At 41.3% G+C, this 23,022-nt stretch overlaps 1 protein-coding gene across 1 annotated transcript in view; it reads left to right on the forward strand.

The window, feature by feature from the left end:
• FXN (frataxin) overlaps positions 1 to 22,872 on the forward strand; it is a 47,771-nt gene extending 24,899 nt beyond the window's left edge. Inside the window, exons 3-5 of the mRNA XM_075340039.1 lie at positions 3,158 to 3,278; positions 12,583 to 12,680; positions 22,529 to 22,872. Coding sequence (XP_075196154.1) covers positions 3,158 to 3,278; positions 12,583 to 12,680; positions 22,529 to 22,670 — 361 coding nt within the window. The 3' untranslated portion in view covers positions 22,671 to 22,872. The remainder of the gene's footprint in view (positions 1 to 3,157; positions 3,279 to 12,582; positions 12,681 to 22,528) is intronic.
• Positions 22,873 to 23,022: the final 150 nt, after the last annotated feature.

Here is a 23,022-nt window from a genome sequence, read left to right on the forward strand (position 1 = left end):
TGTGTGCTGTTGCTTCAAAACAATCAGTGTTTTATCAGCAGGGGATTATCACTGCTGGACTATCTGCCCATGTGCCTTCTGGTTCAACCACTGCCCCAGCACTGATTAACAGCTTACTGTCAATATACAGTGTACACAGAAAGGTGTGGACACAGTTAGCTTTCTGAGCTCTGCTATATGCTACATCTAAGCACTCTGTTTGTATCACAGCTGCGGCACCCAGTAAACTAAGTTATACATTGTTAGAATGAAGGTCTCTTTTCCTATATTCTGCTGCTTTCAGATGAGGTAGGAGAAACATAGTGATAGTTTCCTTTTAACCCCTTCATAATCAATGACGTATAGGTACGGCCTCCCTTTGATGTGGGCTCACGTGTTTGTACTCACAGGAGATCAGCATTTATGCTGTTCAGAGCTGTGCATCAGCACCACCAAGCAGACTGTGCAGGCTTCAAGTACCCTAAGGGGACTAGTAAAAGCAATATAAAGTGAAGAGAAAGTTTTTAAAAATATGAAAAAATAAAAACACTAAAGCTCAAATCACCCCCCTTTTGCCCCATTAAAAATAATATAAAACCATGAAAAAAAATTTGGTAACACCGCTTCCAGAAATACCCGATTCATCAAAATCTATAATAAATTAATCTGATTGGTAAACTACGTAACGGAAAAAATGTCAAAATTACGTTTTGTTTTGTTTTTTTTCCAATCTAAACAACATTGCAATAACAGGTGATTTTAAAAATGCAAACAATAATCTGTCCTCTGAGCCTCAGATCTCGAAAAATGAGAAAGCAATGGGTTTTGTAAAATCGCCGCAAAAGCGCAAATCTTTTTTTTGACAAATTTCAGTTTTTATTTTTCACCACTTAGAAAGTAAAACTATACATGTTTGGTATCGACGAACTTGTACTGACCTGGAGAATCATAATGTCATATTAGTTTTACCATATACAGCTATGGCAAAAATTAAGAGACCGTTGCAAAATTTTCAGTTTTTCTGATGTTCTCTTTATATGTAAATTTGTTCTTTTATTGTATAAACTACTGACGACATGACTCTGAATTTCCAAGCAATACATTTTGTATTTATTTTCTGAAAATGAGAAATGGTCAAAATAATAAAACAATTTATTGCTTTCAGACCTCAAATAATGCAAAGAAAACAAGTTCCTAATAATTTAGAAACAACAATACTAATAATGTTTTAACTCAGGAAGAATTCAGAAATCAATATTTTGTGGAATAACTATGATTTTTAATCACAGCTTTCATGTGTCTTGGCATGTTTCCACCAGTCTTTCACACTGCTTTTGGGTGACCTTATGCCACTCCTGCTGCAAAAATGGAAGCAGTTCTTCTTTGTTTGCTGGCTTGTGACTATCTATCTTCCTCTTGATTACATTCCAAAGGTTTTCAATGGGGTTCAGTTCTAGAGATTGGGCTGGCCATGACAGGGTTTTGATGTGGTGGTCCTTCATCCACACATTGATTGACCTAGCTGTGTGGCATGGCGCATTGTCCTGCTGGAAATAACCTGCCTGAGCAGAAGGAAGCAAATGTTTTTCCAGGATAACCTTGTATGCGGCTTAATTAATACGTCCTTCGCCCAATTCCAGCCTTGCTGAAGCATCCCCAGATCATCACCGATCCTCCACCAAATTTCACAGTGGATGCAAAACACTGTGGCTAGTATGCCTCTCCAGGTCTCTGTCTAACCATTAGAGACCAGGTGTTGGGCAAAGCTGAAAATTAAACTCATCAGAGAAGATTACCTTACTCCAGTCTTCTATGGTCCAATCCTTATGGTCTTTGGCAATCTTCAACCTGGCTCTCATTTGCTTCTCATTGATGAAAGGCTTTTTTCTAGCTTTACATGACTTGAGCCCTGCCTCTAGGAGCCTGTTACGAACCGTTCTTGCCATGCACTTCACCCCAGCTGCCATTTGCCATTCTTTTTGTAGGTCACTTGATGTTATCCTGCGGTTGCTGAGTGACATTCGAATAAGATGACAGTCATCCCGGTTAGTGGAAAGTTACTTTCACCCTCTGCCGGTCTGTACTCTGGTTGGAATTCAACTGACACTGGAATGGAATGGCTGTCACATGTAGAGAAGCTGATTTTTTAGAAAAATGTGCAGTGGTCTCTTAATTTTTGCCAGAGGTAGGTCATAGCGCTACATTCATGTACAGACAGTGGTTCTGATCTTTTACACGAGGCAATACAAAATCGACTTCATGGCTATGTTAAAACTTAAAAATCCTTAGCATTTTGAGTTATGAGGAGGATTTGATGAGATTCTGCTCCAAAAACTCAGTGTGAGTTAGCGTATGTTCACACTTATTTTTTGGAGCAGAAACTGAGCAGAATCTTACCACATCCTCCTCAAATACTTCAAACTTTGCTCTGGTGATGTAGTAATGATGGTGGTTCTGGTGATGTATTCATATAAGTATCCCTTTACATTTTATGTGGCTTTTGGATTGGTTCAGTATGACAATGTGGATCTTGGACCAAAAGATGTTGTCCCTTGTGATCTATATGGATTACAGCTCTATGCTATAATGGTAGTTACTGCCGTTTTGAGATTGGAAGTATACTCAATTTTAGCAATTAAATGCATAACAACGTGAATTGCATAATAATTTCACGCAAGCCTCGGGGAGACCTTGCACCAACATGGCTGGAGCGTCGCTGATGCTGGAGGTGAGTATCTGTTATTTTACAATGGAAAAATACAGTATTTAAGAAGGGTTTGTCAAAGTAGGGGAAAATTGCTTTAATATTCCTCTTAAAATTCTAGCTAAATTCCTGTTGTTTTGACTGACCACAAGAATAGTACTGCTTCCCACAGTGTTCATGCCCTAAGAAGTGACAGAAACTTTGACAGAAAGCCCCTATGCAGATTTAACCAGAGCCTTATGTCATTTTTTTTATCATGTAACTATGTATTTCACCATTATTTGCCATAAGAATAGGTCATCAATATCACTAGACTGGACAATCCCTTTAATATGTTAGATACAGTGTTGCAGCAAACATACTTATGCCTCATTCAGCCTTCTATTTTCCATGTATGAGTACTAGCTATGTTTTTTACAGTTAGCACTCGTATCTATATATTTATGTCTATACTAAATGTTTTTTTCTTCATAGTACTTTGGATGAAACTACCTATGAGAGGTTGGCCGCAGATACACTGTATTCCTTGGCTGAGTTCTTTGAGGATCTAGCCGATCAGCCATTCACACCTAGTGATTATGACGTTTCCTTTGGGGTTTGTACCTTATTTTATCTTCTCTCTTTACCGTGTTTACTGACATATCGGTCATTGTTGCTCCAAGTTATGTTCACCATCGTTTACATTCTTTTCTTTGGGTATACATTAGAGGGGTTGTCTTTTCTATCATGTTGATTTTTGATTGGCAGTATGATGTAGTATATTGTGTTATTTTTTTAGAAACAAATGTGATGAACAAAGTCTTGGTGAACAAATCATTTTAAATGATCAGCTGTCTTATCGCCCTGTAAAACAGCTCCATGTCTCTACTGCACCCTATTTCTACATTCTAGCAAGCTCCTTCTTGTACCATAGTGATTGGTATAATAATTGTAACGCATGCTCACACTGTGAAGAACTAGTCCGACAGAGTGTTTATTCCCCCGGTGTAATCCTCCCTCCCATCTTGTAAAGCATGCACCCCAAGACATTATTGACATGATTTGAAAGATAACATCACCATCGACTTTTAGCAAATATTGCACCGAAGTGCGATTTTCTGGCTCCCTGGGGATGTGCAACAAATCTGAATGTATTTTCCCTAATTTCATCAGCTCTCTGCACATGCTCAAGGAGAAAGAGAACGACTAACGCATGCGCAAGACTCAAGGGGGCTTTACACGCAGCGATATCGCTGGTGAAAGCACCCGCCCCCGTCGGTTGTGCGTCACGGGCAAATCGCTGCCCGTTGCGCACAACATCGCTCGGACCCGGCACACGGACTTAACTGCTGAGCGACGTCGCTGTTGCCGGCGAACCGCCTCCTTTCTAAGGGGGTGGTTCGTGCGGCGTCACCAAGCGGCCGTCCAATAGAAGCGGAGGGGCGGAGATGAGCGGCCGGAACATGCCACCCACCTCCTTCCTTCCACATTGCCGGCGGCCGCAGGTAAGCTGTTGTTTGTTGTTCCCGGGGTGTCACACATAGCGATATGTGCTGCCTCGGGAACGACGAACAACCTGTGTCCTCTACAATCAACGATTTTTTTGAAAAGGAACGACGTGTCAACAATGGACGATAAGGTGAGTATTTTCCATCGTTAACGGTTGTTCCTTGCTGTCACACACAACGACGTTGCTAACGATGCCGGATGTGCGTCACGGAATTCGTGACCCCGGCGATATAGCGTTAGATACGTCATTGCGTGTAACTGGGCATTTACAAAGAGCAGACTGTGACACTGCTCTTGCAAATCATATCGCTCATGACTTGATGTGCATACGTAAAAGAAGGGAGGTAAGATTAGCATGGGGAATCAAACAAAGCTCTGCCAGACTAGTCCTTGTAGAATTACAGAACAAGCTATAGCAAGGAGCATACTAGAATATAGAAATAGTGTGCAGTAGAGACATAGTGGTCGTTTAGGGGCTAGGGTAGCCGATGGGTTCTATATAAGTTGTAGTAGACACATTTCCATTAGATGGCGCTGCAGTTACACTTGTGTGTGGTCAGGCTCATTTTAGGATGTAGATACTCTATTCATAGAGCAGAAAAGCTTTTTTTTCTTTATACTGTATGTCTGTATCCATATGTAGCAGTTGTTTTATAATATCTGTGTTATGGGAGCATATGTGCTTTTGGACATCTAATGACAAACTACTAGTTATAAAAAAAAAAAAAAGCCATTAGTGCACATAAAAAATGGTTTAAAGGGAACCTGATACCTGATACATGCTGCACTATCCGTATTAGACACAGGCTGCACAATTTCAGTCAGAATTGTTGGACTCTGATTTGTTGCCATATTCCAGCAAAAACATACTTTAAAGGCCGCCAAGGATCGAATCTCATGGAGACTAGTTAAAGAGACTGGTTGTCTGCAGCATCTACCCTCCTGCTGCCAGTGATTGCCTGCGTGCGTGTACTGGATAGACTGGTCTGTCACTGGCAGTGGTGAGGGAATACACGCACAACAGAAGAGACCTGTCAATGGGAGGGTTGAAGGAACCAGGACCTCACCTGTCTGAGTAGTCTCTCGTGTGGCTTGATCCCCGGTGACGTTCCCAAATCGCACTTACCTGGCTGGTATTGTGAAGCCTGTGTCTACACTTCTTTAACACTGTTCACTATTTGATATAACACACCATCTAACATTTTTTTTTTTTCATCCGGATTGATGAAATTCCATATTCATAAATATTATGTTTTTAGGACATTTGTAAAAACAATAATCACCTTTAAAAATAAAGCAATTTTTTTTTCTACAGAGCTTTGTATTGTGTCCATTTTGGGGTATTGGATCATTATTCCATTTTTTTTTTTTTTTTTTTTTTTTTGCAAGGCTAGATAAATAATGCAAGTGTTTAATAGTACGAGTTAGTTCAGATGAGGTGTTACCTTACCAAATGTGTTTTTGTTTTCTTTTTTTGTTGTTTTTTTGTCTTCAAAACCATTTTTTTTTTTTTTTTGTTTAAAACCTAGATTTAGTTTATAAGACCCACAAAAATGCTTTAACATTCAACTTATGTAATGAAGTATTATCCCTACCGAACTGTGTGGTCTCAGTCACATAGCCTTCCATAAATGACAGATCCAAAGTCCATTATTAGGCCTTTAATTGCCATAGCACCCCAGAGATGGTGACATTGTATGAGGGTCAATGGTATCTATTAACCATGGTGCCCGAGAAGTTAAACAGGGTTGAAGCAGGACCTCTGCTGTATAATTTATCCCATGTGGTTTACAGTGGGGATAAAAAAAAACTGGCTTCAATGGGAAGGGGTTAAAGCAGAAAAACATTTAGGTTCTGTAATGTCAGATGAAGAATGTGAATGCTGTTTTTAGACATGAACACTGAGTTCAGGCAGGAGTGTCCCTCACATCTTTAGTCACAAGATAGAAGCCCAGCATTAAATCGTTACTATCCAAACATGTCCTGAACAGAGAGCCATTGTATTAGTAAGCAAAGCTCAGGCGTAATGCTTTGTTCCATTTAGTACTGTACGTTTAAGGTTACTTATTAAGGAATATTCGGGTATAATAAGCCTGAGAAACTGGTCACTTAGTTCAAGAAAAAAAAGATGATAATATTCTAAAAGATCAACCAGCATGCTCCCAACACCGCAAATGGGAATATTATATATATATATGTGTGTGTGTGTGTGTGTGTGTGTGTGTGTGTGTGTGTGTGTGTGTGTGTGTGTGTGTATATATATATAATATATATATATATTTATTCATGGTATATATTAACCACCCCAGTGCAACAGTTGGATCACGGCCGGCTGACAATTCGATGACTGCGAGTGTTAGAAAATCCCAAAGATTGGCAGCACGTGTTATGACAGTTCCCTGTCTCTGCAGCTGCAGACTCTAGGACCCTGGGAAACTGTCAGTTTTGTCTCTGAGTTGCCAGCCTCTGACTTCCTTTATAAACCTCACCCTGGGGGATTTGGGTGCGGTTTATAGTCTGTTCCTGACTGCACTGTGGAGGAGTAGTGTTCTGTTGCTCCAGACTCCTGTGGTTGATGCAGCTCAGATAAGTGTTGCCTTTGCTATCTAACAGGGCTTTGGTGATTGCAGTTGTGTTTCCCCTGTTTTGTTCCCTTGTGTCTTCCATTAGTGATAGTGGTGTTGACGAACCGCTCATACCCTCCATCGTTACTTAGGGAACTTTGCCAGGGTAAAATAAGGCCACAGGTATTCCAGCTCAGCGACAGGTCCGGAACCTGTTTAGGGTCTGTGAGGGAAGTGAGTGTGAGCTTCAGCTTGTAGTCAGGGGTCACCACTTTCCCTAGCGACAGGGCATTCCTTTCCTCTTCCCTATGTGTTGTCCTATATGGCCGGTATAGCCTCTTGCCCCGGCCGTGACACCCAGCCTTTCATCAATAATTATCTACTATGTATCTTAAAAAAAAAGGATTTGTTTTTTTTTTTTCCGCCACCTTTGGTATGGCTATATAGATCATCCTTTTTCTATGTTGCAAAATGGTCTTTGTTCTCTTTTAATATGCAGGGGTCTGTATTTTGTCCTACTGTATAAGGGCCCACATCTAATGCATAGTAGTTTTTTACCTGGGAAAAAAGAAATCCAAAATTATTTTTATCTGTCCACTTTCTCTTCCGGTCGCCTGATGAACCTTAACACGGGAGAAAAGTGTTGAGGGCATGATCTTAGTAATTTTTTAGAGGGAAGTACCGTATTTTTCGCTTTATAAGACGCACCTGATTATAAGACGCACCCCAAAATTTGGTGAAGGAAAAGAGAATTATTTTTTTTAATGTTAAATGGGGTCCATCTTATAATGCCAGTGTCCGTCTAACAAATCATATAGGGTATATGTCCCTCATAGCCCCCCATCATAAAATTAGCCCCCCTTAATCTGGATATGGCCCCCTTATATTGAATATAGCCCCCTTGTGCTGGGACACATCCCCCGTGCTGCCCATGGCCCCTATAGATGGCACACCTCCCCTGTGTTTGATATGGCCCCCATACTGCTGCCCATGGCCACTATAGATGGCACATCTCCCCTGTGTTTGATATGCCCCCCATATTGCTGCCCATAATAAAATAAAACACTCTTTCCTTACCTTCTCAGTGCTGTAATCCCTGTGACTCCCTCCGTGGGGTTGAGCTCCTCCTCCACTTCCTGGTTCTTGCTGCCGGTCATGTGATCGGCATGGCAGAGTGCTTTCATCTCTACGTGCCTTATCACAGACAGCAGCAGCAGGAGACCGGGAGATCAGCGCTGGAGGTAAGTAAAGCTTTTTTTATTTTACTATGGGCAGCAGTATGGGGGACATATCTAACACAGGGGGGATCATGTGCGATCAAAGGGAGCATAGGCAGATATAATATGCCCCGCTGCCCCAGCCCATTAGCGCGATGCGGTTTCAGCACCACGCTGATGGACAGCGGCTGTGCATATTATATGAGCGGGAGCAGGAGATCTAACGCTGCCGCCCGCAGCTTTCACCTGCCCCCAGCACCGCTCCAGAGCGGACCCTGCAGTGTGTGTGTGTGTATGTATGTATGTATGTATGTATGTATGTATGTATGTATAATATATATATATATATATATATATATATATATATATATATATATATATATATATATATATATATATATATATATATATATATATATGTATATATATATATATGTGTGTGTACACCCCCCCCCCCCCACCGTATATTCGGTTTATAAGACGCACCCCCTACTGTCCCCCAAAATTTTGGGGAACAAAAGGGCGTCTTATAAAGCGAAAAATACGGTGCATTTAATTAATGATAAGTGAGCCTGTTCGCCACTGCTCGACACTCTATAGAGCATCGGGGTGCCCGGGTACGCTTGGCAGAGTATTGTGGATGCTTGGATGTGTAGTTCCTGAAACATCGGACACAAGGCACAGGGTCGCTTTGTGAATGATGGGAGCCGGCACCCCAGTAAAAGCCACTTGCAGTCTCTGCATGACTTTCACTGGGGGCAAAAACAACATTTTTGGATACTGTGTGTCAAAAACAAACAAAACCCGCTCTCCCTTCCCTGGAAATGCTTGGTTTATTGCTGGCTGTATGCGGGTGGAGAGCCAGACTGCCCAATCATTGAATTCCATTATACTCGTTACTCAAGTCGAGCCGTTAAGAGCGTCCTACCTGCTCGACTCGAGTAATTAGCACTCTCATCACTGCACCCTTTATTTTCATTTAGCCTCTTGTTGGTGCAAGGTTTGCATTATTATTTCTGGCTGATATTTCCATTTGCTATGTTTAAACAGTGTTTACTAAGTACCCTATGTTTATATGCACTATGCTTTTATTTAGTTACAGCAGGGTATGTTTTCACAATTTTTCCCTTGGTTTCTCTTTGTCTAATGGCCAGTGTGAACATGAGCTCACAAGCTCCATGTATACCATCTCATACTCCGGCTCACTTTTTTTTGTTTTTATGTAGTTTTTTGTATTCAGTACAAATGGGGTGTGGCCCTCCCTCTTGGTGAGCTGGACATTTCATTCTGTGAATCCCCCTGACTGTGTGTGTCCTGTTGGGACCCGGTCGCTCTCAGCCCTTAGCCACATTGAGGCCTATTTTAGACCCATGGTAAGGTTTTAATATTAGAGAGTGTAGGTACTATCCCAACTGGGTACACCTTGGCGTTGGTGGGATAGCTTTATGCTTTTTTTGATCAAAAACAGTGTTTACTAAGTACCCTATGTTTATATGCACTATGCTTTTATTTAGTTACAGCAGGGTATGTTTTCACAATTTTTCCCTTGGTTTCTCTTTGTCTAATGGCCAGTGTGAACATGAGCTCACAAGCTCCATGTATACCATCTCATACTCCGGCTCACTTTTTTGTTTTTATTTGTTTTTTTGTTTTCATTTGCTATGTTGGCAGCATACTAGCCTGTTCACTTTTAGGATAGTATCATTTTTTATTTATTTTTTTTTTTTTTTGTGTGTGGACATATCTTGAACTAAGTGACCGTTTTATCAGACTTATTATAGCTGAGTATTCCTTTTTGTAATCATAATTAGTAGCATAAATTAACTTTTATATTGATAATACCTGAGGGGCTATGTATAATAATTTTTAATAGTTGGTTTCACGACATTGATCTAATTTTTAAACTTTTTGTCCTTTTGGTACATCATTTATATTGGTGAAGTTTTTCGCATACTTTTGTGGTACAGTACACTTGCTGGTAGATGTATGCCATTTTACTAGGGGCGAATACGGATGAACAGGGTTGCACGAGGAGGAGTGGAGGCACCATCTCTTCCATTGCGTACTAGGGTGTCAACTTCGCAGTCAGGCAGTACACAGGGAATAGCTGTGTTTCCTCAAAAATAAGTCCTACCTCAAAAAAAAGCCCTGTGGAGACACAAAGATCAGTTGGTGTTCTTGTCCGATGGCCTGGCTGTCTTCAGAAAGGCCGCACAGACCAGGGCTTACCCCCACTGAACACCCGCACTTTTTGTACGTGGCCAGAATACTACTCAGACAACACAGGGTGAGGGAACCACACATTGGTAAGACTTTATTGGATCACCAACAGGCAAAAACGTTCCCAGCAAGAATACAATGTTATACAAGCTACAGAGTCTCAACCCTCCACTGGCCCGCCAGGGATTAGAAACTTGCCAGCCAGCAGCACCCCGCTTTTGGCAGGCACCCACATACAGGAGATAATGGCAAATTTAAAAAGCTGATCGAGCACAGCAAGATATGTAGCCAGGCGACCGAATCGTCCTAACTTGGGTTCTCCAAGCGAGTTTGTGGGATCAGCGTTGAGCAGTGAAGCAGTTCTGTGATCCTCCAGCTGGGACCAAGGATCTTAGGCTGAAGTCCTGTAGAATGAATGAATTGTGAAGCAGTTCTGTGAACCTCCAGCTGGAACTGTAGAACCCAAGCTGACGTCTTGTAGAATATCTACCTGGTGACAGATCAAGGTTCCGTTTACACCCCTCAATTCTTATTTCAGCGTATTGAGTCTTAAAGGATTGGTGGGAGATGGCTGCCCTCTCATTGGTTGCTAGTTTAATCCGACTGCAAAATTTTCCTCTGAATTAGGTAGTCAAATTGGCTGAGGCAATGCACATTTGAGAATCTGCATTTAACAGACAATAGGGCTCCAATAAGTCTGACATTAGACAATTGCTAACTTCTCTTTTTTTTACCAAACAGAGGAACCATACGTCTGGCCTAATTAAGAATTAAGAACCTTTCATCCCACCAACACATGTGGCTAGACACTGAGTCGCCACAAGTCCTAGCAAATTTATCAGGGCGTAAAATAATATAAGACTCTGTCTTATTTTCGTTGAAACACGTGTAGTAGAAAAGTTTTCGTCTCTCCTTAAGGAGAATAGTGTTCCCCCGTGATCCCTACATAGCTTTCTCATGAGCCAGATCAGACACCCCCATACTTTGCACTGACGAGGGGCAAGCACCCCGAAACACCGTGTCTGCAAATTGGGATTCTGATCTGGCTTATATATCCTGAGTCATATTGCAAAGGATTGTTGAAAATCCACTTGTGACTTTTAGGATTGCCACTTCCAATAGGTGGCGCTGTGCTAGAGTTTGTCTCCTTTACTGGAGAGACAATTTGTCTAAAGACAGTGAGTAAATAACAGTACTACCTTTATAATAGACTGACATGCAGACAGCTGTTAATAGAGGCAGATAGAGAATACGGAACACAGAAGGTAAGGTGCAAAAATAATAATTTAATAATGTCCTGGAACAGACAGACGGAAAACTGACATGTAGCAGAGATACTTTACACAAACGGACAAATGACCTGCACAGCTTTGGCAGGGATACAGACAACTGTAAACAGGGTTGCTGGCAGACAGGTAGCAGAGTTACTGATTGGTGCAGATGGATGTGAGGATTCCTAGAGAACGCTGGCAAACAGGTAATAAGATGACTGAAGACCGTTTGTAGAGAAGTAGCAAGATGGCTGGAGATCGCTGGCTGACAGGTAAAAGAGTTACAGACAAATTGAGACAGATCACAGGCTAAGAGGATCGCTGGCAAACTCCCAATCTCCCATGCGTCCCTCCTGAACAAAAAAAAATCCTCACTTTCAGGGCCCTGTGCACTGCTAAAGTCTACCAAACAACAGAAAAACAAGAGATGTAATGCGTACAAGAGAGAGAGCAATAAGACGAATTACAACTATGTAGCAAAACCTCCCCCTTTTCTGTTTATTCCAGAATAAATAAAACATTTAAAGCACCACTCCATCATTTTCCTTAGTTTTTTTTCACCTCTGGAGTGGTACTTCATGCCTCCACCCCCGATCTTATACTCGCCTTCCAATGTTTTCACCTTTTTATGGCTGGCATCTTATGACTGCAGTGCCTGACTGACCAGAAGTTAGAAGTTACATCACAAGCTTTTAGTACATGTTTATGAAAACCAGAACAAGGCTCTCATAGACTTGTATTGAGTTTGACCTCAGGCTCGCTTCATGAAACATTGGAGACATCTGGCAGGTCCGTGCCGGAGACCGATTGGAGTGATGCCGATAAAAGGTGAAAACACCAGAGGGTGGGTATAAGGGGACTTAGATTAAAATCACCAATCCAGCAAAGGTGACAAAGAGATCAGGTAGACTGCCATACATCTTCCTTATCCCCAAGTGAAACGTCAATATATTCTATTAATAAAAAATCTTGACTTCTTATTTATGGAGGCATCTTCTGGTGAGCATGCAGAACACATCTTTCATAATAGGGTTTGGCATCAGCTGTTGATTGTTTGCCATACCAAAGGGATGTCCTTATATTAATAATGCGTACCATTGGAATTCTAATGCCAGATCTCATTTTGCTTGCTTTGCCAGAATGGGGTTCTTACAGTTAAAGTTGGAAAGAACTTTGGAACATATGTTATCAATAAACAGACACCGAACCGGCAGATCTGGCTGTCGTCTCCCACCAGGTAAGTACAGCTGCAGACCGATAACCAGCTGTATTAACGATGATGTTCGTTGTCCTCTTCTTGATTACTATATTTATTCTGTACCTCCATGGATTTCTTTTACTGCCAGGATGAAAGTTTTCATCTTCACGTATTTTAACAGCTGCAGCTATAAATTTAACGGGTTAGAGTGAGTTAATTTACTTCTGTTATCTGTAACTGCACAGTTTACAATATCATGGTAACACAGTTTCCAACAGTTCCTCTCTGCCAACTGAAAAACGAGAGCCGATTTGTAAATGTTTACCCCATTTGTGATGCGGCCAATTTTGACCTTAATGCCCAGGCCAAATTTTACAATTCTGACCAGTGTCATTTTATGAGGTTATAACTCTGTAACGCTTCAACGGATCCCAGGGATTCTGAGACTGTTTTTTCGTGACATGTTGTACTTCATGACAGTGCTAAATTTAGTATGATATCTTTTGCGTTTATATGTAGAAAAAATGAAAATTTGGCCAAAATTTTAACATTTTTTGTAATTTTCAAAATTAGGTTGTTTTTTGTTTTTTTTTTTTATGGCCTTTAAACCAGAGCGTTATGTCCCATAAAATAGTCAATAGATAACATTTCCCACATGTCTACCTTACATCCGCACACATTTTGAAATGTAATTTTTTGTTTTTTTGTTAGGAAGTTAGAAGGTTTCAAGGTTTATCAGCAATTTCTAATGTTTCCAACGAAATTTACAAAACCGTTTTTTATAGACCACATCACAATTGAAGTGACTATGAGAGGCCTGGGTGACAGAAAATACCCAAAAGTGACAGCATTCTAAAAACTGTACTCCTCACACTGCTCAAAACCACATTCAAGCAGTTTTACTAACCCCTTCAGGTGCTTCACAGGAATGAAAGTGGAATGAAGAAACAAATTTACATTTTATCTAAAAATGTTGCTTTAGGGTGGCTTTACATGCTGCGATATCCGGCCCGATATCGCTAGCATGTGACCCATCCCCATCGTTTGTGCTAAACGGGCATATCGCTGCCCGTCGCGCACAAAATCTGGCACCCCCGTCACACATACTTACCTGCATAGCGACGTCGCTGTGACCGGCGTACCGCCTCCTTTCTAAGGGGGGCGGTCCGTTTGGCGTCACAGCGACGTCACTAATCGGCTGCCCAATGAAAGCGGAGGGGCGGAGATTAGCGGGACACAACATCCCGCCCACCTCCTTCCTTCCGCATTGTGGCCGGAGGCAGGTAAGGAGATGATCCTCGTTCCTGCGGCGTCACACGGAGCGATGTGTGCTGCCGCAGGAACGAGGAACAACATCGCCCCAGCGACAGCAGCAATAACTGGCAGCGGACCCCCATGTCAGCGAGGAGCGATTTTGGACGTTTTTGTAACGATCCAAAATTGCTCCTAGAAGACACACGCTACGACATCGCTACAGCGGCCGGATGTGCGTCACAAAATCCGTGACCCCAACGAGATCGCTTTAGCCTCAATTTATTCACTGCTACAAGGAATAGCATGACAAAATTGACACCATAATTTCATACCCAAATCGGAAGCCTTGGAATGGAATGGAAGGAGCGCCATGTCACATTTGCAGGGCACCTAAGATACCTAAACGCCAGTGACCCCATTCTGGAAACAAGACCCCTCAAGGAGTTTATTCAGGGGTATAGTGAGCATTTGGAACCCACAGGTACTTCACAGTATTTGATTACATTAGGTCGTCATTTTGAAAATTTTCCTTTTTTTTTTCACAAAAATGTTGTTGACGTGCCAACACTTTTAAACTATGTTCCCACGATCCGGTGACACTATGTCTAGGACACAGCATCAGCCCTCCTGCGAAAATGCAACTGTTGTCCACAGGAGAACGCAGCTCCCGTGCCCACGATCAACACCAAAAATTGGACCCATAGTTTGTTACCTAAATTCTTATCAGTGCAGGGTTACCCCACATGTGGTCAGAAACCACTATTTGGACAAACGGAAGGCCTTGGAATGGAAGGAGAAATATTTTAATTTAAAAAATATTTGAGTGAAATAGATTGCCAGCACCATATCTAGTGTTGAGTGAGTAGTTAACTATTCATACTCGCTATGCTTTTAGCGAGTAATGTCCGATACTCACATATTCGTTATGAGTAGCGGGCGCAATGTAACACAATGGTAAATACTTGCTAAGTAGCGAGTAACCCAAAAGCCGTACTATTCGCTACTCGCACAAAAAGTACGGCTTTCGGGTTACTCACTACTTAGCGAGTATTTCCCTTTGACTTACTTTGCGCCCGCTACTCGTAATGAATATGCGAGTAGCAGACAGTAATCACTACTCGCTCAACACTAACCATATCACATTTGTAGGGCCCCCAAGGTACCTAAACAGCAGAAGACCCCCAAAAATGACCCCATTTTCGAAACTAGACCCCTCAAGGATTTTATTCAGGTGTATAATGAGGATTTTATTCAGTGGTACTTTACAGAATTTAATTCAATCCAGTGACACTGTGTCTAGTACGCAGTGTCAGGTCTCCTGCGGAAACGCGAGTGTTGTTGGCGAGAGAATGCAGCTCCCATGCCCACGATCAGGGGTCAGGCTGCTGCAGACTTTAGCTCCTATTCTCCCCCCAGAAAACACTCGCGTCTCCGCAGCATAAATTGACGTGCTGCGGTTCAGGAAGCCGTGCAACCTGTCAGTTTATACTGCGGAGAAAAGAAGCACAGAGGGCATGGGATTTCCAAAAATCTCATCCACTATGTTTGTACTGTACAAAACACATGTCCAAAATGCTGCAAACCCTGATTGTGTGCACGCAGCCTAAAAAGTTAGGATATAGATAGGGGTTGCACATCTATGTATCTAATGTCCTACCCCCTGCATATTGTAAGCATGCACCCTTTAGTGCCTTTCATGTGGCATTAAAGGGTGTTTTTAACTTTCTTTTTAGCCTGCAAAAACTAAATAATACTACTAAAAAAAAAACGACCGGGAGTCCCGTCCCCCCTAATTTTGACATCCAGCTAGGGTAAAGCAGACAGTTGCAGCTTGCAACTTGCAGCTTCACCTTGACTGGTAATCCAAAAGGGAGATCACTCTGCACTGGTTTTTTTTTTTAATCAATGTATTTATAAATTAATAATTTAAAATAAAAAATAGAGGGGTCCCCCCCAAATTGAGTCAGCAGCCAAGGTAAAGCAGATGCCTGCAGGGTGGTATTCTCAGGCTGGGAAGGGCCATGTTTATTGGCACTCCCCAGCCTTAAAAGTAGCAAGCTGTAGCCGCCCAAGAGGTGATGCTTTGTCCCAGCTCTTCCCGTTGCCCTGGTGTGGTGGCAAACGGGGTAATGTTATTTGGGGTTGATGCCAGCTGTGTAATGTCAACTGGCATCAAGCCCAGGGGTTTAGTAATGTCGAGGCATCTATTAGACACCCAACATTACTAATCCAGTTAGTAAAAAAAAAAATAAAAGGCAACAAAAAATATTTTTTTTTAGAAAAAACACTCCCCAACACATTCCCCCTGTCACTTACTTATTTATTGAAAAAAATCCAAAGGAGAAAAAAAAATTCCCGATCTACTTTAATCCATATTGGAGGTCCCACGACGACTTGGTCTTCTATTATATGGGATGTGCTGGCACTCTGTGAGGAGTGTGACTGCAGTGACCTCAGTGAGGTTACTGCAGGTCACAGAGAGGGCAAGAGAGAACTGCGAAACCTCACTAATGTCACCGCAGTTTCACTCCTAGCAGAGAGTCTCTGTGCATGCGCCCGCCATTTTTAATGACGAGGAGGAGGAGAGGTCATGGGGCACTCTGTCTGTAAGGAGATATCGAGGGGGACCTGGGGGCACCATTTCTCTTTCATCCGACATATCAGATGGAGAGAAATCAGAGGAGGAGGACTGTTTTGGCGGGCACACAATTGTGCCTGCCATTTGAGAGGCTCAGGAAGACGGCTGGGGGGACTTTGGCCACATTGGGGTACCGGGGGAGGACATTTATTTCTCATTTGACATGTTTTTCATGTCAAATGGGAGAGAAATCATTTTTTTAACAGCGCTGCCATTTACTATAGTATGATCTCCGTTTTATGGTGTATAACTGCGAAAATGGGGATCAGAAAAACTGGCCCGGATCATGATCCCCCAGGGTCTCCGCTACACCCGGTAGCTGAAACCCAGGAGATTTTACCTATGCTGGGGGGCGTTATACCCTTATTTCTTATCGCTATTTTAAAACTACAATAAGGAATAAGTACCTTTTTAAATGCCGCCGTTTTAAAAAAAAAAAGTATTGTCGGTCATTAAGGGGTTAAACGCATGTTTAGACAGGCAAACTGTGCTTAACAATGTGTACTGAAATATGTTTAACCCTTTCACCCCGTGTGATTTTTCACTTTCAGTTTTTCCTCCCTTTTTTCCAAGAGCCATAACTTTTAATTTTTCAATGTAGCCATAAGAGGGCTTGTTTTTTGTGGGATGAGTTGTACGTTTGAATGACACCATTCATTCTGACCCTGATTGTACTGGAAAACGGTGAAATTGCAAAAGAAAAGTGCAATTTCACAATTGCTTTTTGGATTTTTTTTTTTTATTTACCATGTGCACTATATAGTAAAACTGACCTGGCATTGTGATTCTCCAGTTTAGTACAAGTTAGTAGATACCAAACATGTATAGTTTTACTTTTATCTGTGGGGTGAAAAAAATTCTGAAGCTTTTGTTGACATTTTCTAAGACCCGTAGCGTTCTCATTTTTTGGGATCTGGGGCTCAGTGACTGCTTATTTTTTGCGTCTTGAGCTAACGTTTTTAACAGGGCTGTGGAGTCTGAGTCGTGGAGTCTGAGTCGGAGCTCATTTTGGTGGAGTCTGAGTCGGTATGAAAAGCTCCGACTCCTAAAATATATAATAAATTGGGGACAGTAGTGCAATGCAGAATGTGCTGAATATTTTTTTCATAGGAATTTGGGAAAGTTATGAAATTGTCCTATAAATGTCTGTTCTATTCCTGATCTAAGGCTGCATTCACACACAGTGTTTTTGCTGCGTTTTTTGAGGATACGTTTGGCAGCTGCAAAAGCGGATCAGCTTTTTAAAAACCCGCATCACCTGAAAGGTTTTTGAGCTCATAAATAATGCTTTCAATAGCAAAAGCAGATTAGAAAAAGGCCACACAAACTGATCCTCACAAAATGATGTGTCTGAATGTCCTATCTTGAAACCCATTGCCTTTGCTGGAATGCCAGAGTCACCGCATTTCACTGAATTATTTTGCCATCAATGTTCGATATGTTTGTAACAAGAAAGAAATTGTTACCAAGACACTGGCAGTAAAAGATAGTAAAGCTCATCACACCGGCCAGTTTCTCCAGGTTAGTGGAAAAAGTTCTGTAAGACTACGAGCTCAAAAAAGAACAGGTTCTTGCTATTGTAAAGGACAATGCTTCAAACTTGAGTACAATTAAACTGATGAATGAGAGTAATGAACAAAAGCTAGAAGAAAATTTAGGATTCAGTATGTGTAAGATGGAGCCACAGTGCTGTTCATGTAACTGAGGAACAAACCGATATTACAACAGAAGAACAGAAAAATTATACTTTAGGATTAGATGATCTTGTTGAAGCTGCTTCAAAACACTTTCATATTCATCACATGCGCTGTATTGTGCTCACGCTGCAGCTGGCAATAAGAGGGAGTCTGCAAGAGGGACCCCGGTTTCACACATCCGGCTTTTCGCCGGTTTGGCGGATGCGGCGCACTCCAGTACAGTGTATACAGTACAGTGGCAGCGCGACAATTCCGGTCACATGCTGTCATGTGACCGGAGCATGTCACCCGGAAGTTGCAGTGCTGCCACTGTACTGTATCGTACTGTAAAGCCGGATGTGTGAAACTGGGCGGACATGCTGGAAATCTAATTGGAAAAGTGAGGAAGTTGGTTAGTGCCGCCAGAACCCCTAAAATTGATTCCATCTTGAAGAGATGTGCTGGGAAAGGGGCAATTGTTGATCAAGCCACTCGGTGAGGCAGCACTTATTTAATGACTGAGCGATTGCTTGAACTAAAATCGTTTCTTATAGATATGGTGAACCCTCAAGTAACAGTAAATGAAGGTCAATAGACACAGGTGGCTGAATTGAAGGAATTGCTTAATCACCCATTTACCGTGACTAAAAAATTTCAAGCTGAGGATTTAACTCCTGGGATTTTCATAAGGGAGTGGAAGAACTTGCTATTTTGCCTGTCCAAAAGAGGAGGTTTATTCGCAGATGGCATTTCTGCTTCAATGAAACGGAGAGAGACACAGCTATTGGAAAATAAAATTCTTCTGGCAGCTGTTTATGTGGACCTAAGTCATCATGTACTGCTTGATGATCAACAGCTTACCAAAGGAAAAGAAGCTTTGAGTGAGGTAGCAGTTAGGATGAGCGGCTACAGGACTGCCAGGCGCAAGAGGACTTGGGGCCTGACAGTGCTACTGCTGCCATATCTTCATCCTCATCAGATGAGGAGTTTAACTTTGATAAGTATTTGGATGATATGGAGCAGGCAAAGCGTTGCTGCAAGGAAAAAGATTTCACTCTGTCTCCTATAGCAAGCAGGTTGACCAGATTTCAGCAAAATGTTTGTTTCACTTGCTCTCAAAGAAATAGAAAAATTCAACCGCTCATCAAAACTGACTGCATGAGGCAATTCCTTCATACCCAGAAATTGTTAGAGATGTTGCCCATGTGGTTACGGCTTTGCCTCCAACCCAAGTTACTGTAGAGAGGTTGTTCTCTAGCCTTAAAAAAAAATAGGTCAGATTTGAGGTCATCTATGAAGGAGGATCTGATGGAGGCAATTCTATTTCTTAAAACAAATTCATAGACTGCACAAATGTTATTTAGTATGTTTTTGTTGAAAACAGTTTTTTGCCACTTACATAGTGTATTACATAGTGTTATATATAACACTATATAATAAACTATGTAAGTGGCAAAAAACAGTTTTGAACAAAAACATACTACATAATAACATTTGGTATATTGCTTATATTTAAGTGAAAAATTTATTGTAGTACAATGTGAACATCAGACATTTTAATCATTTTTATGATACAATAATCAAGATATTTAGATAGCACATAAAATATATTTATTGAAATACAACTTTAGAACACAAAAAAATAAATTGTAAATATGTAATACAATATGTAATATACACACACACACAAATTATATATGCAATCTACTGTATATTACATAGTGTATTACATATTTACAATTTATTACAGTTTTTTTGTGTTCTAAAGTTGTATTCCAATAAATATGTTTTATGTTCTATCCAAATATCTTGATTATTGTATCATAAAAATGATTAAATGTCTGATGTTCATATTGTACTACAATACATTTTTCACTTAACTATAAGCAATATATGTCGGAGTCGTGGAGTCTGAGTCTGAGTCGGTGCAAGGGAAATTGAGGAGTCGGAGTCGAAGGTTTGGCTTACCGACTCCACAGCCCTGGTTTTTAATCATGCTATCTTTTGATGAATGCAATGTTTTGATAGTCTGTTATTGCATTTTAATGCAATGTTGCGGGTACTAAAAAACGTAATCTGTGTTTTATTTTGCCATGCCCTTTACCTTTTACCTTTCAGATTAATTGGTTTTATAATTTAATAGATCAAGCATTTTTGAATGCGGCAATACCAAATATACAGGGAGGTTTTATTGTTTTTTAATTGTTTTATTTGAACTTTTTGGTTTTGTCTTGATTTTTTTTTTCTTCATATTTAAAACCTTTTTTTTATTTTGCTTTTTTTTTTTTATTTATTGCTTTTTACTAGTCCCCCAGGGGACTTTATGCCTGCACTGTGTGATCAGTAGAAATGATGATCTCCTGTGAGTGCTCTGTCGGCATTCAAAGGAAGCACCTCTTGACGGCGACAGGGGTCATCATCTGACCCCACACTGTCATGGCAACCCATTAGCTCTGCGTGATCACGTTATGGGGCCTCCATAGGCAGCAGGCAAAAGGGCGATCCCCGCAAGCGCAAGTTGGATCACGCTGCCAGAGTTTGACAGTGCGATCTAAGGGCTAACAGGTATGGTGATCTATCTACGCCTGTTAGGTGCACATCAATCAAAAATAACATCTGGAACACCATACGGAGTCCAAACTGGGTGCAAAAAACCTAAAAAATCTACACTATTTGGAGAGAAGGTATGCACTCCAGTGACTATGTAAGGGAAATATATGAAAAGCAGAAACTGCTGTGTGAATACTGACATGAAAAATCCAATAGCTATATGTAAGAATGAAGGTATGAAAAATGGAATCTGCATTACTGCCATGAACATATGAATAAAGAGAAATTTAGCTATTGAATTGATCAATGCAACAGAGCTCCAACACTACGCCAAAGTATTTCTCTACGTTGGGGTCCCTAGCTAGTGTGTGTCCTCTCATGCAGTTAAAAAATTTAGGTCTTAGGTGCACATGTCTGCTGATCAAATAGTCGTAGCGGCTATTTCCAGGTCCCGCTTTCCCTTCCGGAGCCAACAATTAACCCTCATTGAATATTAACTGCTTTTCCCGCCTACATGCGCATGTAATTGGTTACAGTTAGATGCGCCCCCACCCTGAGTGGCAGTGTGGCAGCTGACTGCAACCAATCACAGGCACCAGGACAGCTGGTGGGCGGAGAAAGCAGTGCAGCGGTCTGCTGGTAATTATCATGATATAAAAATAAATGAATAAATAAAACAATCGCCGCAGGGTCCCCGTATTCTGATACTAGTACAGATAAAGCCCACGGCTGCAGTCCCCAGCTGTCGGGCTTTATCATGGCTGTGTATCAAAATAAGGCCGGAGTCACACGCACAAGTCTTGCATCGCATCACTTGGCAGCCACACACTCTCCTGACAGGAGCGTGAATGTGCATGTATTTCTATGCAGCAGCATGCTCGTGTCCGGAGAGTGTGCGGCTGCTTGGTGATACGATGTGAAAAGCCCAGCGCTTTACTGGTTCTTTCCGAATGTCCTGATGCGGTAGTAATCAGGGTAATAAGGGGTTAATAAAAGCCCACAGCTGCCACTAAGCCCTAGATTAATGATGCAAGGAGTCTGACACCCGCATCATTAATCTGTAAGTGAAAGTAAACAAACACCGAAAAAATCCTTTATTTGCAATAAAATACAAAAACCCACCCTCTTTCAGCACTTTATTAACCCCAACAGACCCTGTAGGTCCAAAGTAATCCACACGAGGTCCCACAATGATTCATCTCTGCTACATCTGAATACTACAGTGAGTAGTACATATGAAATGAGCGGCTCAGGGAGGCCACAAGAACAGCATACAGCAGCACGGGAGCAGCTTACAGCCAGGCTGGAGCCTGGATAAGTATGAATCGCTTGCTTCATTCGTATTTACTTTATTTTTCCTTTTATTTATTTTTTTTATTTTCTCGCGTGCTGGATCAAAAACCCAGATCCGGCACCCGGGCAACTTTAAAATCGCATGGATCCGGACTTTTTCAGTCCGGCTCCGCCCAGCCCTAGTCATGACCTTTATGGTTGACAAGGTGATTTTCCAATGTACTAACCGCACGTGGAACTCCATACCATGTCACTGTCTGTGACCACGACACTAGGAGCCTAGGCTTTGAAATCACTGATGCAATAAGTGATGCCATAAGATCGCTGAGAAGAAATTATTTGTCATAGAAGTGGGCAGTAGATTAAAAAATGAAGCGTTGTGTCCTGTCTTGTAACTGTTATACTTGTCAAATAGTTTTTTTTTTCCAATACTTTTACATTCATCTCTGATGTAAAATACTTTTTTTCTTAAACAGTGGCCCTAAAAGATATGACTGGACTGGAAAAAGTTGGGTGTATTCACATGATGGCGTATCTCTTCATCAGCTTCTGGAACAAGAACTTTCTGTTGCACTAAACGCTACATTAGACCTATCCAACTTGTTGTATTCATCATGATGGAGCGTTTGGAAACTTCCTTGTACTATGGAGAGAAAATCTTATAAATGACTATTATTTATTTTTCATCTTTTTATTTGCCTTTGCTCACAAAATCTTCAAACATTGTGTGGTCTATACATTGTTTCATTTCCGTTTTTACTGCTGGTTCCCTCTGTGCTGTAGTAAAATGTTTATTAAAAAATAAAGTATTGAGGCATTTTCTAAGAATATGAATATTTTAGGCATTATTACAGGAAACAAAACAATTCGCACACATTGAAATCTGGCCTAATGTCAGAATATGCCACCAATGTGGGTTCACTGGTCTCACAACTAGAATGTTCACCAAGAGACTATGTGACTCATTGTG

This window comes from Anomaloglossus baeobatrachus, chromosome 1, assembly GCF_048569485.1.
Source record: "Anomaloglossus baeobatrachus isolate aAnoBae1 chromosome 1, aAnoBae1.hap1, whole genome shotgun sequence".
Taxonomy (NCBI): Eukaryota; Metazoa; Chordata; class Amphibia; order Anura; family Aromobatidae; genus Anomaloglossus; species Anomaloglossus baeobatrachus.